The sequence below is a fragment of the Hemiscyllium ocellatum genome, chromosome 20 (genome assembly GCF_020745735.1).
Source record: "Hemiscyllium ocellatum isolate sHemOce1 chromosome 20, sHemOce1.pat.X.cur, whole genome shotgun sequence".
NCBI classification, from domain to species: Eukaryota; Metazoa; Chordata; class Chondrichthyes; order Orectolobiformes; family Hemiscylliidae; genus Hemiscyllium; species Hemiscyllium ocellatum.
The window spans coordinates 49,173,671-49,190,566 of record NC_083420.1 but is presented as its reverse complement, the minus strand read 5'-3'; the positions used below and the strand labels follow the sequence as shown (position 1 = coordinate 49,190,566).

Sequence of the window (16,896 nt, the reverse complement as noted above, 5' to 3'; positions counted from 1 at the left end):
GTTGCGGGGTGATCTTGTAGAGGGTTATAAAATCATGAGGGGCATTGATAAGATTAAAGACAGATATCTTTTTCCTAGGGTGGGGCATTTAAGATTAGGGAATGTACTTTTAAGGTAAGACGAGAAAGATTTATAACAGACATGAGGGGCAATTTTTTTTTCCACAAAAGTGTGGTTCATGTTTAGAATGAACTTCCAGAGGAATTGGTGGGTACAGGTACAGTTAAAATGTTTAAAAGACATTTATCTAAGTACGTGAATATGAAACGTTATTAAAAGTGAGAGAGAGATTTAAAAAGGGCAATTTTTTAATGTAGAGAATGGTTCATGTGTGGAATGAACTTTAAATGGGTAGGTGTGGATACAAACAAAAGTGAAAACTGCAGATGCTGGAGATGAAAATCAAGATTAGAGTGGTGATGAGGAAAAGCACAGCAGGTCAGGCAGTATCCGAGGAGCAGGAAAATCGACATTTCAGGCTGAAGCCCTTCATCAGGAATGAGGCTGGAAATGTGAATTTTTCTACAGGTGGAGGACTGCATTAACATTATCATCCAGCTCAACATCAAGATGTGGATACAGGTACAACGTTTAAAATACATCTAAGTAAGTATGTGAATAAGAAATGCTTGGAGGAATATGGGCCAAGTGCAGGCAGGTGGGACGAGTTTAGTTTGGGAACATGGTCAGCATGGACTAGTTGGACCAAAGGGTCTGTTTTCATGTTTTCTGACTCCATGACTCTATGATGCTAGAACATATTATTTCAGGTCCCATTTTCTGCCTTCCTCTGTAGTGGCCTTCCTTTCTTCTGTGAGTTGAAATCAAAGCTCTCCACACACTTTCTTTCTCAAACTCACATTTTGTTCCAGGTCCTTAAATTATGGAACTCCCAAACATTGTAAAATCTGCAGCTTTTCAAAATGAGGTTTGCAGCAGAAGGCTCATTGCTTCTCATTTAGTTTGTTCCACTTTATTCCTTATGAAGCTTGTCAGTGCTAAGCATGTGAATTTTGATAGTTTAATCGAGTTTCAATTTAAAAAGAAAGCTCAGGGGAAAGTTTGCATTCTTCTTCAGATGGAGGACTGCATTTACATTACCATCCAATTCAACATCAAGAAATATCTAACTTAATTGCAGGTTAAATACCTGTAGCACGTTGTACTCTTCCTTTTACTAGCATTGGGGGGCATTTTTCCAACTGTTTATTCAAAGATCCATCATGGACTTTTTCAGTAAAAGTCTGGAGAGTGGAGAATATGGTTATAGTTATTTAATTTGTACAGTATGAATATATATCAAATTTATTATCTGTTTAGAATTCCTATAGTGTGGGAACAGGCCATTCGGCCTATTGAATCCACACTGATCCTCTGAAGAGCAGCCTAACCAGATCCACCTCATCTCTGCACGCCAGCATTTCCCTTGGCTAGTCCACCTAGCCTGCACATCCCTGGACAAACCCACACAGACAATGTGCACAGTCCACAGAAATTGTCACCTCAGGATGGAATCGAACCCGGATCCTGTGAGACAGCAGCACTAACCACTTAGCCACCATGCCAACGTCAGTATAATTATTTTATTTTCCTGTTTTTCATTGGTTTTAGGTTTCGGATGTTGCTATTAAGTGCAGTGTGTATGACCCATTACTAGTTTCCCTTGAGAAAGTGGTTCTGAACCTCTTTCTGGAACTACAGCAGTCCCTGCACTGAAGACACTTTCACAGTGCTGTCAGGTAGAAACTTCTAGGATTTTGTCTAAGGGATAGAGGTAATATATGCCCAGGTTGGACTTGCAGTAGAAGTTGCGGTTTTCCCATATGCCTACTCTCCTTGTCCTTCTAGGTAATGGACTTTGCTAGTTTTGAAGATTTTATCAAAGGACCTTTGATCACAGTACATTCTGCACACAGTACAGCTGGCAGCCACAGTTGAGATAGTGGGTGTTTATGATGTTAAAATGAGCAGCTTTGCATTTTCCGCAGTAGAGTTGAGCTTGGTAAATGTTGTTACGATCGAAACCTGTGTTGCTGGAAAAGCTCAGCAGGTCAGGCAGCATCCAAGGAGCAGGAGAATCAACGTTTTAGGCATAATCCTTTCATCAGGAAGTGTCCATTCTCCTGCTCCTTGGATGCTGCCTGACCTTCTGTGATTTTGCAGCGCCACATTTTTCGACTCTGATCTCCAGCTTCTGCAGTCCTCACTTTCTCCAAATGTTGTTATAGTAGCAATTATATGAAGTAGGAACTATTGTAACAACATTTGTGAAATGATTGAACTTGACAGCCCATGCAGGTACCGTGAGTGCTGTGCAACAGATTTTGGTTTCTGCTGCTGAGGTTTAAAGAAACAGTCGGCTGCAGAGACAGATCCGCAAGTAATGTGGATCACAAACTAATCATAGAGCTTTCATGATTGGACTTCTTTACTAATTCTCCACACCCTGATTGTCTGCTCTGTGCTGGGCTCTGGTGTTACTTTACACTTGACCAATATAAACAATGTTGATTTGCCAGCCCAACTTGGTAACAATTCTAATGTCCATTGCTCCACCATTTTAGAGAAACTAATGCTGAGACATGAGATTGTTGTAATCTCTCCAATTCAATCGTGACTTGGACCTGCAATACTTGAAGTGTGTCGTGCATTAAATCTTTCTTACCTGGTGAGTACTAGAAATGACCACAAAGAAGCCTAGAGTAAAACACGAAGAGCATGTGTTAACTATAATCTATCTGGTTTACAATTCATTTATGAAAAAAAACATATTCGTATTCCTGTGTTTGAGAACTCTGAGACACTCAGGTCCCACCCAGATTTCGGAATTATGTCGGGGTCTCGTGAGATTACATGATATCAAATGGCAATGGATTACCTCTTCAACAATGAACTGCTTCTGCATGGTTCACTCTGGCAATGGGGGCTGGACTATACCATACCCTGCTGAAGGGGAAGATTTTTACGACCTTTTAGTCACACAGAATGGCTAATGGTACAATTTTGTGTTACATCTTTCAATAATTTGTCCAACATTACACTTGCTAGTTCAGATTGCATGCAAAAAACCCCAACATCGCAGCTTAATTGTCTGCAACATTATTCTGGCTAAGACACATCCAAGTTTAACTAACGTTACTGATCGGTTTATAATTTCCTCTCGTAAATTTAGCATAGAAAATTGCTGTTAAAAGATTTTTTTTCTTCAGAAGTGTTCCTATGTATCTAAGGCATGTAAACAGAGGACCATTGGTAGCCCCAAAAAAATTGCTATCCTTGCTGTTACTAATTTGCATGCCTCAGGTTAATGGGACAGATTAATTTTGATTTGACAGTTTATTCACCCTTCAGGAGACGGTGTCAAAAAAGCAGCCCTTTACAAACTTCCTAGCTCAGGACATTGAAGCAGAATAAACCCATAAATAAAATAGATACAGGGTCAAATGGAACTGAGGTTCAAAAGCTGGATTGCCACAGACTGCATGCATGACACCCCAATCTTAATGGTTTAGATTAGATTAGATTACTTACAGTGTGGAAACAGGCCCTTCGGCCCAACAAGTCCACACCGACCCGCCACCCACCCATACCCCTACATTTACCCCTTACCTAACACTACGGGCAATTTAGCATGGCCAATTCACCTGACCCGCACATCTTTGGACTGTGGGAGGAAACCGGAGCACACCCACGCAGACACGGGGAGAACGTGCAAACTCCACACAGTCAGTCGCCTGAGTCGGGAATTGAACCCGGGTCTCAGGCGCTGTAAGGCAGCAGTGCTAACCACTGTGCCACCGTGCTGCCCACAAATGGTATTGAACACAAAACCAGAAGTTACTAGAGAAACTCAGCAGTTCTAGCAGCATCTGTGGGCAGAAAGTAGATTTAAACCTGGGTCCAGTGGCCCTTCTTCAGAACTGTTGAGTTTCCCCAGTAATTTCTGTTTTTGTTTCAGATTTTCAGCATCCACAGTTCTTTGTTTTATTTTAATGATACTGCAATTAGATTTCAGGAACACACGATCTGGCAGGATTGACTCACCAAAGGCAATTTTCATCAACATGGTCTTCAGGGAAATAGTCAAATTGGGCAACATTCTCTTCTACATCATGGTCAGATGGTTAGAAGTCCAAATAGTTCTCTGCAAAAGGAAGCAATAATCTTTGTCTTTGTTAAATTGGTCAGACTTTATCAATGTCTTATGATGTTACACTACTAGAAATCTCTAATAGGTCATTCAGTTCCTCGTGTTCCCCTTCAAATAGATCAGTGTGATCAAATAGATCATAGAACTTTGCTATTTATTAACCACACCTAGTAGTTAATAATCTTGTTTAACAAAAGTCTGCCAAATTCTTGTTAAAAATATTTTGATTTACAAAAATACTGTCCTCATAGTAAGAAGGAATTAAATTTTATTACTTTTACCAAGCTTATACCATCATTTTTGTTCCCGTAAAGTGCACAGTCTTTTGAACACTACTCTGAAAGGGTATGGTATGTTAAATGTTAGAGCAACAGGTTAAGCTAGCTGTTTCACTCTCCTGCTGTGCATGTCACAACAAGCAGTGTTCAGCGCTAATAGGATTCTTCTGTCAAGCCAAAGAAACATTCTGACTATAACACAAATTAATAATATGGCATATTTCTTTCTGTGCAGAAAAGATGCCACATTTTGATGATTTCAATTGGCTTTATCATAGCTTTTATGGGATGGTTTACAGAAAGGTTTAGCTTAGCACACTAATTCCAGATGGGGCAGGTTGTCTTACAGGGATTGCCTCGACAGCTTTTGGCGGTATAGTGAATAACAAAGAAGGTTATCTAAGATTATGAAGAGATCTTGATCAACTGGGTCAATGGGCTGAAGAGTAGCAAACGGAGTTTAATTTGGATAAATATGAGATATTGCATTTCAGTAGAACAAAGAAAGGCAAGACATCTATAATTAAAAGTAGAACCATGGGCAGTGTTGTAGAACAGAGAGGCCTGGGGACTCAAGTATATAATTCTTTGATGTTTGCATTACATATAGATAGGGTAGTTAAGAAGGCATTCAGTATGCTGGTCTTCAATGCTCAGACCTTTGAGTATAGGGGTCGGGACGGCCTTTTGAGGACATTGGTGATGCCTTTTCTGGAGTATTATGTCCACTTCTGGTCTACCTGTTATACGAAGGATATCATTAAGCTGGAGAGGGTTCAGCAGAGATTTAACCAGGATGTTACTGGGAATTAAGAGTTTGAGTTATAAGGAGAGGCTTGATAGACTGGGTGTTTTCTCATTATAGTGTAAGAGGTTGAGGGGTGACTTGAAAGAGGTTTATAATATCATGAGGAGTATAGATAAAGTGAATGGCAAGTGTCTTTTCCCTAGGGTGAGAGATTTCAAGACTAGGGAGCATAATTTTGACATGAGAGGAGACAGATTTAAAAAAGACATGAGGGGTGACTTTTTTACATAGAGAGTGGTCCATGTGTGGAATGAACTTTAAGTAGTCGATGTGGATACAGTTACAACATTTAAAAGATATTTCGATAGGTACATGACTAAAAGGTGTTTGGAGAGATAAGGGCCAAGTGTAGGCAGGTGGGGCTAGTTTAGTTTGGGATTATGGTCAGCAGGGACTGGCTGGACTGAAGGGTCTGTTTCCATACTGTATGACTCTATGACTGGTTTATAAAATGAATTTTGATTACAATGAGAGTTGCACTTTAAAATTAAACATTTCTCACCCTCACGTGCTCAGTGATCTCCAAGTTGTCAAAGATAATATAGAACATAGAACATAGAAAAATACAGCGCAGTACAGGCTCTTCGGCCCTCGATGTTGCGCCGACCGAAGCCTACCTAACCTACACTAGCCCAATAATCTCCATATGCTTATCCAATGCCCGCTCAAATGACCATAAAGAGGGAGAGTCCACCACTGCTACTGGCAGGGCATTCCATGAACTCACAACCCGCTGAGTAAAGAATCTACCCTTAACATCTGTCCTATACCTACCACCCCTTAATTTAAAGCTGTGTCCCCTAGTAACAGCTGACTCCATTAGCGGAAAAAGGTTCTCACTGTCAACCTTATCTAAACCCCTAATAATCTTGTACACCTCTATCAAATCTCCCCTAAACCTTCTTTTCTCCAATGAGAACAGCCCCAAGTGCCTCAGCCTTTCCTCATACGATCTTCCTACCATGCCAGGCAACATCCTGGTAAACCTCCTCTGCACTCGTTCCAGTGCCTCCACATCCTTCCTATAGTATGGCGACCAAAACTGCACACAATACTCCAGATGAGGCCGCACCAGAGACTCATACAACTGCAACATGACCTCAGGACTCCGGAACTCAATTCCTCTACCAATAAATCCCAGTACACCATATGCCTTCTTCACAGCCCTATTTACCTGGGTGGCAACTTTCAGAGATCTGTGTACATGGACACCAAGATTCCTCTGCTCATCCACACTACCAAGTAGCCTACCATTAGCCCAGTAATCCATCCTCTTGTTACTCCTAACAAACACAGTCGATGTACTATTCACATCTTAATTCCTCAGGCCCTGATGCTCCTTAATTGAATAGCATGACTGGACAAGTTTCATACAATATTGTTGCGAAACAAGAGAATTCCACCTTACTATTGGAAATTAACATTTCACAAGCTATGCTTGTCCTCTGAAGTGAATGAAACGGGTAACATAAACAGAGTAATCTTAAAACAGAGACAAGGAGTTGCACTTGAGTCAGATGAGTTAACAAAGGAGAGCGAGAAACAAAATCACACCCACTTTGTGTCAGCAGTATAGATCAAGGTATCTTCTTTGTTTGATTTTTATATGAGCGAAAATCTACCCAGCTACAATGCCATGATTTATCTTAAAAGATCAAGGCCAGAGTTTGCTTTGCATTTATATCAATAAAACTGTGGGAAACATCACTGGAGGAAATACACGGTTAACAGTACAATGCAGAGAATGCAAAGCATATTTGAGATCAAAGCATATCCATGTGACATATCCTGCAAACCAGATTCTAAAAATGTAAGAACAGAAAAATATTGGGGTGCAGACTTTTAAAAGTATATAGTAAAATTCAATGGGATTCTAAGTTTAGTCTATTATTAAATATCACAAATCAGCTGTCCAGTCAACTGAGCTAACTGAGCCCCAGTACAGTGTGCGGTGTGGGTGCTGCATGATTAGATTCGACTTACAGTGTGGAAACAGGCCCTTCGGCCCAACAAGTCCACACCGACCCGCCGAAGCGCAACCCACCCATACCCTTACATTTACCCCTTACCTAACACTACGGGCAATTTAGCATGGCCAATTCACCTGACCCGCACATCTTTGTGACTGTGGGAGGAAACCGGAGCACCCGGAGGAAACCCACGCAGACACGGGGAGAACGTGCAAACTCCACACAGTCAGTCGCCTGAGTCAGGAATTGAACCCAGGTCTCTGGTGCTGTGAGGCAGCAGTGCTAACCACTGTGCCACCGTGATAGGGAAGATGTGAATGCATTGGAGAATGCAGGAGCAGTTTGAAGAAAGATTCCAGTTATGACAGCAGACTGAAGAAGATGGGATTGTTCTCATTGGAGAGAAGAAGGCTGAGAGGAGGTTTGACAGGGGTTTTCAGAATCGTGAGCAGGCTGGATACAGTAGAATAGGGAGAAGCTGTTCCCATTTGTCAAACTAAAGAATGAGAGGCTTAGATTTAAAGCGACATGCAAACAAAGCAAGGGTGATGTAAGAAAAACATTTTTCAGACGGCGAGGGATGAGAGTACAGGTTAATTAGTGTACGGAATGCACTACCTGGCCATGTGGTGGAGACAGGTTCAATTGAGACATTCACAAGGATATTAGGTAATTATTTGGATAGAAATAGAAGGCAGGGATATGGGGGAAATGACATTAACTAGCACCAGGTGACTGAAGCATTGAAGGAACAGTGGGCCGAATGGCCTCTTTCTATCTTTCTATAGTTCAGTTGAGCCCCCAACATGAGGTTCAATCTGGGCATGAGCTCACTCTCATTATATCACTAAACCTAAGTCAATCATATAGCATCAGCATGTCAACATTCAAGCTAAAACATAACTCCAACCAATGTTTAGGTGGGACAGTCGATCAGAAAATTTACCCCTAGGTGATAAATTTCATGATAAACACACGTAAAGGAAGTCTATCAAATGATACAGTAGCTGGCCAAGAGAATGGGATGAAAGTAGCACTTATATAATGGGCCAATGGTCACCTTTGCTGTAATTGGTCTGACATCCATTAGTCACAATACAGACACTCTGACATATCACTGATAGATTCACAAAAACGTTTCAATGTCACTACTAAACGCTTATAATGCTTCTGATGTTGAGAGATGTGGAAAATGGCTGCAGAGCTATAGAAGTCAGGCTTTGAAGAAGTGGCAAGAGAGTAACCAAAGGCATAGATTTAAGAGGAAGGGGAGATGATGGAGTGCAGGCAGCTGAAGCTAAAGTGCGAGAAGCAAGGAGACAGGGTCAGAGGACTGCAGTGGGGAGGCAAGGTGTCACAGAATGACACTCTTATTGAGTTGGACAATAAACAAGAGACAGGAGGAAGAGGCCCATGTTAAAGACTGCAGGAGAAGATCACAAGGAGGGCAAGGGCACAGAGTCACAGAATATATCATTCAGATGTATAGCTAGAGCTGATACATTAATAAGTGAGGGAGCGAAACCTGGTGGAAGAGATTCAAGCATAACGTGGCAAAAAAAGGCTGGACATGGATTTGCAGCACAACGTACGTTTGGAGAGGAAAGAGAGGTTGTAATGAGATGATAGTTTTCAAGGACTTAAAGGATTGAGCATGAGAAAGGGTAATGTCACTAGCAGTGTTGAAAAGGTGATTGGGCTGGGTTGATCAGAATTGATGACAGAATAATTTACAATTTAAGGATCTGAAAGGAAAGTTGGGTGGTTGGCAATTTGTTGAGAATGGGATCATTCAAGAGGGCAGACAGTAAGCCTCATGGTCAAAATGAGGCCCAAAGACATGTTGAGAGAGAAACTATAGAAAAAAAATGTAAATTGAAGGTTGGGGGAGCTGGTATGGGTAGGATGGATGGTAATAAGGGTAGTTGTGGCTCTTGAGGAAGAAGGGGCAAGCTGAAACAGACAAATATATAGTGTCAATTTTAGTGACATATTCATGGCTCCTCACACTTATTGTTGGAACAGAGGGTAAAAAAGAGGAGTTCAAGAGTGTTGACAATGGAGGAAAAAAGCCAAAAATTATTTTTGTTCTCCAGGATGGTCCTAGTGGGTAGTTTTGACAGGAAGGGAGGAACCACTTTATAGGATCCAGTCAGGCCTACTGATCTACTGCTAAACCAATATGAACCCAGTGCACTGAAGTAACTCAATCATAATTTTACTTCTTGCCAAAACCACGCCTCTGAAGGAGTGCCTGGTTAGCAGAATTGGGCAATTGAGATGAGCTCCCGACAGGGATAGCCAAACTGAAAGAAATAGTTTAGACAAAAGCTTAACAAGTAAAGGTGAGGATAGGTTGAGGCAAATGAATGGCCAAAGTGACTTGGAGAAGAAATGTCCTGTCGGTGCAGGGGGGAGGGGTAGTGGATAGCGGGAGGAAGGTGGTGGTGGAGGATACAGTGTTTTGTCATGTGTACAGTGTCTAACTTTAATCTGTCAAGCTTTGCTTCTTGGGTCCAAGTTATTTTCTGTGAGCATTCTTTATTCACAGCTTCGTGGAGACACACACTCTCTCCCTTTCAGTTCTCTCTACACCAACATGGTAATACTAACACCATTATTTCATTACCGTCATTACACATTCTGGTGGTATCTCATCATAGAAGGAGTGGTTAGACATAGATGTAACAAGACAAGGTGTGTCTTAAGTCAACATAATGGGCGTAGAGAAAGTGATTAGAGCAAACGTGTTGGCATGTTTGTACGGCATATTCAGAGCATGGTGTAGGGAGGACAGCTGCATGTTGAATTCAGAGAAAAGAGCTGAGTGTTAGTTTCTCTCAGTTTCCACCAACAAAAATAGAAAGATGAAAGAGTTGCATTTATGTAGCACCTTCTGTGATCTGAGTGTGTTCTACATGCTTCACATCCACTTATAAACTTTTGAAGGGTGGTTACTGTTGTCGTGCAGGAAGCATTGCTCTGCAACTTGTGCAGATAAGCAATGCCATTAGACAATGAGGCACTGCTCTCAGACAACGAGAATTTCCATCCCAAGGTCCTAAATTCTTGGAAACACCCAATTGACAATTTAAATGCCTAATGGTCTCTTAATTTCTGTAGGTGTTCCATAACAGAGGCAACATAGAGCTTCCAGTAGCTTCCTAGGAGACAGGCAAGATCCCTGTCATCAACATGAAATTCTATCTATAGATAAATAAAGAGGAAGCGTTTGTTTCTGTCAAGTGTTTAACTTGCGCATCCCATTTTGACAAAGAGCAAATTAACATAATTTTGCCTCAATCGCAAAGCAATTTTTAACTCAAACTCACTCTTTCTTGCAACATATAAACGTTATAATTTGAATATCCATTTAAAATCTGAAGTAAATTTTACTCACCGTTGCACTGCACAGTACTAGATTAACAACAATTTAATGTACATGTACTGGGAATGCACATCTCCCAGTAGCTTACTTTTTAAATTACTTTAGTGCCTGTGAAGTAAATTTCTGATCATGTTTCTGGGAGTCAGGGTTGCACTAAGGCACTTCATCTATAACATCACTTCATAGGAAAGTCCAGGTGTGGTGCATGAATGGTTGTGCAATGGTCTTATTTGAACAGACATGCAACATTGGATTTGTTTTGCTTTTTGGTTTCATAGCTTTTAATTCATGCCAAAACCATTTTGAATTCTTAGTCAGGGAGTGCCTGGTTGGAGGACACTGATTAAGAGAATTCTGGAGAAATGTAACCATTCATCTGTGGGTCGATGGGAGCGATCTCTGCTCAGAATCTGGGCTGACACTCAGAATGCAGAAATGCTGTTCTCCCTCGCATGTCTTTCATTTGAACGAGACGCTAAACTGATGTCCTAATGGCTGAGTTTTCCCAGTGCCTTGTCCAATATTTATGGTGTCCCAAACAAGTATTTGCATGATAAAAAAATAATTGCCACACGCATGATTATTTCTAGGGTACCACCCACTTAAAGGAAGCTGCAAACTTGATGCCATTTGGTGGGTCTAGGAATTAACAAATATCTCTTAAATTCATTCTTGGGATAGGTTAATTACTGGTGTTCATTACCAGGGCCCTAACTGCCCTTGGGCAAGTGGTGATGAGCTGTATTATTCTTTCTTTCTTTCTTCTTCTTTTTTCCCCCAGCACCCATGGTGTGTGTGTGTGTGTGCAGGTGTAAGGCACAGTGAGAGACACAAGGTGCAAGAATCTTTATTCATTTCCCACCATCAGGAAGAAAGGAAACACCCGAGTGGTCAGTGACAAGCAGTGCCCTTCTCAAAGGGCAATGCTGTGTGATCAAACAGTGAAGGGGAAGGCAGGGATTAAATCAAAATAGAGTTGGAGGGGGAAATGATGCTCTCCACTCCCTGCGGCGCCCACCTCTTCCTGAACAACTCCAGGGTGTTGGTGGACACCGCATGCTCCTTTTCCAGAGACATCCAGGCTATGAGCTGTATTTTTTTAATTTACTGGCTGGATGTCTGATATTCCTCTTTTTTTTAATGCTTCTTTTTCTTTTTTTCTGCTAACCCCCACACTACTGCCTAACCGTGATAGTGCTTATTTTTCCCCAGCACCCATGTTGTGTCTGTGCAGGTGTGAGACACAGTGAGAGACACAAGGTGCACAAATCTTTATTCATTTCCCACCACCAGGAAGAAAGGAAACGCCCAAGTGGCCAGTGACAAGCAGTGCCCTTCACATCAAAGGGCAATGCTGTGTGAACAAACAGTGAGGGAAGGGCAGGGATTAAATCAAAATTGAGTTGGAGGGGGAAATGATGCACTCCACTCCCTGCGGCACCCACCTCTCCCTGAACAACTCCAAGGTGTTGGTGGACACCGCGTGCTCCTTCTCCAAGGACACCCGGACCCTAACGTAACCGCGGAAGAGGGGCAGGCAGTCGGCCCTAACAAGCCCCTCAACGGCCCACTGCCTGGACCTGTTTGTGGCCAGTTTGGCTAGGCCCAGGAGCAGATCCACGAGAAAGTCTTCAGACCTGCCCTCCCTGCTCTGTACTGGGTGCCTGAAGATTAGGAGCATGGGAGACTCCTGCTAATTGTATTTATTTATTTATTGACGCCCACACTACCGCCTAACTGCGGTAGTGCTTATTTTTCCCCAGCACCCATGTCGTACAGGTGTGAGGCACAGTGAAAGATACAAGGTGCTCGATTCTTTATTCAGTTTCCACCGCCAGGAAGAGAGGTAAACACCCGGGTGGCCTGTGACAAGCAGTGCCCTTCACCTCAAAGGGCAATGCTGTGTGATCAAACAGTGAAGGGGAGGGCAGGAATTAAATCAAAATAGAGTTGGAGGGGGAAATAATGCACTCCACTCCCTGCGGCGCCCACCTCTCCCTGAACAACTCCAGGGTGTCGGTGGACACGGTGTGCTCCTTTTCCAGAGACACCCAGGCTATGAGCTGTATTATTAAGTGCAATAGGCTAATTATGAGTGTAATTAAGATTCAACCAAACTGTGGTGGACCTGGAGTTACATGTAGGTCACACTAGGTAAGTTGTCAGCTTTCCTTCTCCAAAGGATTCAGTGAACCAGATTTTATTTAATAACAATCCAATAACTCCCTGTCACTGAGTCTTTTGGGGTTTTTTTTGGCTATATCTGAGCTACATTAAGTTTTATGGAAGGTTGCTCACTCCTAGTGAAACTTCTTTCCATCCTGCCATATTAATTACTACCCTACCTTTATGGCACCTTCACATTAGATTCTGGCAATATGTTAATTAACCATCTTAAAGTCCCTTAATTAACCTTAAGTAACTTAACTGATTGCCCATTTCTGGTCAGTGGGTGGCACTGTCCAGTTATTCAGAAAGGATTGGAGTGGGTGCTGAAAGATCACAGCAGGTCAGGCAGCATCCGGAGAGCAGGAAAATCCACTATTCAGGCAAAAGCCCTTCATCAGGAATTGCTGATGAATGGCTTTTGCCCAAAATGTCAATTTTCCTGCTCCTCGGAAGCAGCCTGACTTGCTGCGCTTTTCCAGCACTCACTCTGATCTTGACAATTATTCAGAATATTAGGCTCATGTCCACATGCCTTCCTCTGCCAGTTTACAACCCTACCCATCTCCCATTCCACCTTGAAAGGGCTCGTAACATCTGGTTTGGGCCTCTGAATTACAAGTTCAGTAATGTGACCACCATATGCCCATAGCTCTTACAAAGAAGGAGCAGAGTTCCCTTCACCTCCTTTGTAAAGGCTGAGGAAACGAGCCAGAGGTCTATGGAAAGATGTCTGCTCATCAGGACCTAGGCCACACGACAACCAGTTGGCCCCAGCAGCGGCTCAGTTTTCTTGGTTTCATCTGAAACATCAGCTGACAATGATTTCAGTTATTGAGAGATTGGGAATTTCAGAACTGACAACATTCAGAATATCCACTTCTATTCTACACTGTTGGAAATGCCTTGAGGGCAGTTAGGAATATGTTTAAAAGGCAGCGGTCATTTGGATGCCAAAAGATACGTTGGCAATGCCAGTCTTCAAAATTCATTGAGTCTGTACGACTAATCCTTTCCAGTCCCTTTTGCTACTTCAAAAACAGCTTTCTCGCAAGCCTCTGTGTCCATGCAGGGTGTGTTTATTTATCCCACAGTATTAATACATCTGTCAGCCTTCAACTTAACAAGTTACAATACAATAAAGGGAGAGGTCCCAGCCTCTGCACTTGCCAGCCTGTGAAACCGTGCCATACAGGTGTGGTTAATACACTGCATTAAAGCACAAAGCTGCAGTGTTGTTGTTAAACGAGTCCCTAATTAGACTTCAGCCTTTGGCTATGTTGAGACTTATGAACTTATAGACTATGTGACAAACAAGGTGTATCTGCCCTCTTCAATGGGAGGCCAGTACAGATGGTGACAGAACAGCTATTTATTCTTAACATGGGGAAGAGCAAATTCTAACGAGGAAAAGATGGAATTCTTTGAGCGAAGGTTTTCAAAGGAAAACCATCCACCTTCTTTTCCTGGTCAAAATAACAGAATACTATTACTTACCGCTCCATAGATGTTTTTAATTAATCTATTCAGACATGTTACAACACACACCAGGAGCAGTGAACCCAGGTTTCTTGGCTCAGAGGCAAGGACACTATCATTGCACCACAAAAACTCCTTGTATCCCTCTTTATTCTTCATATTTCTCCTGACCGGTAACCTCAGTTGGCATTAACAAAATAATATATTGCCAAAACCACTATGCTAATAGCTTTAACCGAGACAATTTCCTCTTCAACTGTGGCAAGCCCTAATTACATAAAGCCTCTAAACTTTGGCAAGGCTCAGCAGTTGACACATGTGCTGTATAATTCAGTATATGTTTCTGGTGATCACTCTCTAACATCCCAGCCTCCATTACTCCCCTTCCCCAGTCTCCATAATCTACTCGGTAATGTGGAAAATTGGACATGTCTACAAAATGGCCTCTGTCCAAACGTGGATAAAATAGTTGAATGCCAGAGGTACATTGAGAGTGACTGCACTTGACATCAAGAAAGTGCAGTGTCAAGGAACCATCGCAAAACCACAGTCAGTGGCAGTCAGGGAGAAATCTTGGAATTATATTCCTGTTCCTGTACTGTGACTTGGATAAAAACCTGTAAAACACTTCCTCGTATCACTGTTTGTATCCCTACACCACAAGGACTGCAGCAATTCGGGAAGGCAGCTGACCACCACCTTCTCAAGGGCGGTTAGAGCTTGGCAATAAATGGTGACCTTGCCAATGGTGCTTATGTCTACAAATGAATGATCAAAAAAAGTTACACTCAGAGCCCTAGTAAAATTGAAGTCAATAGGAATCAAGGGAATGTCTCCCCAACTTCAACCACCTGGAAGGACAAGGGCAGCAGATGCATAGGAGCATCATCACCTGTAAGCATCATCACTGATACAGGTCAAAGGCTTAGAATTTCCCCTCATTGATAGGTGTGGATGTGCACACAGAGTAGCAATTGAAGGTGGTAGCTCAGCACCACCTTCTGAAGGTCAGTTAGGGACAGACAATAAATGCCCTGGCCAGAGTAGCCCACATCCTAAATGACTTTTCTTTTTGGAAGCCATTGTTTTCTGTTTCCAAGGGAGGAAATTCTGAGATCCGAGAGGGCAAGTGTGCATTGCAATGTGGATTGGCCCGAATTCACCTTAGTGAGATGTATGCTTTCAGTTAAGAAAATATTCTAGCTTTGTAGTTATAGAATATCATTATTTTTAAAAAAGGAGGAGCTGTGGCATTGTACTAATGTTGAGTTAGTATGAGATATATGCTTTAATGAGTGTCCTCTTCATTTGTTATTTATGTCTGAAGGATACTTAACTAGCTCTTGCAATAGTCCGAGTTCCTTTTCGTTTCCCCTATTGTTTTTCATATCTTTCCTAACATCTTTATATTAAGTTTTTTTAACATCTACCCTAAATGCTTCATCTTATAGTGCTTCTTTTCCTTTTATCTATCGACTATGTACCTTTTACTTTTGTCCTTTTCTTGCTCATCCACATTTCGTCATTGTTCAGTGTGTAGCTTTAGTTTAGTAGAATACATTTCCTTGAAACTATTCTGATTGCATTTCTCCAGTCCACTGGCACGTGTCTGTATCTGTACAGGGTTGGAAGACTATGGCTGAAGCTCTGCAATTTCCACCCTTACTCCTTTCAGGATACTTGCTGCATCTCTTGTGATCCTGATGAAACATTAATTGCCCAACAAGACCTTTATAACAATGTTGAGCTCATCCAATGTCCCAACTACCTCTTCCTGCATGACATTAACAGTACATTCTTCCTTTGTTGAACAAGTCCCATAACACCTAAATTATTGGTGCCTCGACAGCATTACCTGAGAGCATTTAGAAACAAAATTAAGGATTCCTATTTTCATGGTCAAAGTTGGAAGAAAGGAAGTCCTCTCCTCAACAATGTCCAAGTATTTCCAGATCATATCTGGCTGGGTGACCTGACTGTTGCTTGTATTTAGTATTCAGAGATGTTATGGCACACCTCTACAGCAGGTGAGACTTGAATCTGAATCTCTGGCTCAGAGGTGTGGGCACTACCAGTGCCACAAGCGCTCCATGATGTTTGCACTTATATTGTCATTGCAAATATCCTTTTCTTACACAACAGAGCAAAGTAAATTGATCAATTGGTTCATCATGCATTAATTTTAATAAATATACTATGCAAGAACATTGCATGATAAGTCATTGAGCGGTGTAAACATAATAATTGCACAAAATACTTTTTAATATAGAAAAATGGTTGCTTAATTTAATATCATTTTATCAGCAAAGGTCCCCTTTTTCACTGTTAGACCTGACAACTGTTGAACATTTGCCTGTAGCCTTTTCTGTTGGCTGTTCTTTATCATGAAAGTTATCAGTTCTATGAGTGAGGGGACTACAGACAAAGACTTTGTTGAATTGTAAAGGATCACAGCTCAACCACAGATTGAAGACAGGAAGATGTACTTCCAAAATGGGTAATGAGGTAAAGATCAGTGGCAGGAACTTTAAATGTGGTTTATATCCCTCATCACTAAAATAAACTTTTACACCTGAAATGTTGTCCCACAGAGATAAGCTAACTCAGGCATTCAGGTTCGAAATGAAAACTCCTTTAAGAGCCACAGTCTGCACTGA

The 16,896-nt window shown here is 41.8% G+C and overlaps 1 protein-coding gene across 2 annotated transcripts in view; it reads right to left on the bottom strand.

Moving 5' to 3' along the window:
• The window catches only part of LOC132825247 (mesothelin-like protein), a 36,386-nt gene extending 25,612 nt beyond the window's left edge, over positions 1-10,774 (bottom strand). Inside the window, exons 1-4 of one of the 2 annotated variants that reach the window (XM_060840341.1) lie at positions 10,607-10,774; positions 4,045-4,144; positions 2,666-2,697; positions 1,151-1,244 (exon numbers count right to left, since the gene is read on the bottom strand). In XM_060840341.1, the coding sequence (XP_060696324.1) occupies positions 1,151-1,244; positions 2,666-2,697; positions 4,045-4,099 (181 nt within the window). In that variant the 5' untranslated portion in view covers positions 4,100-4,144; positions 10,607-10,774. Of the gene's footprint in view, positions 1-1,150; positions 1,245-2,665; positions 2,698-4,044; positions 4,145-4,425; positions 4,498-10,606 lie in introns of those variants that run through there. The other variant, XM_060840342.1, reaches the window with a different exon arrangement.
• Between the last annotated feature and the right edge of the window lie 6,122 nt (positions 10,775-16,896).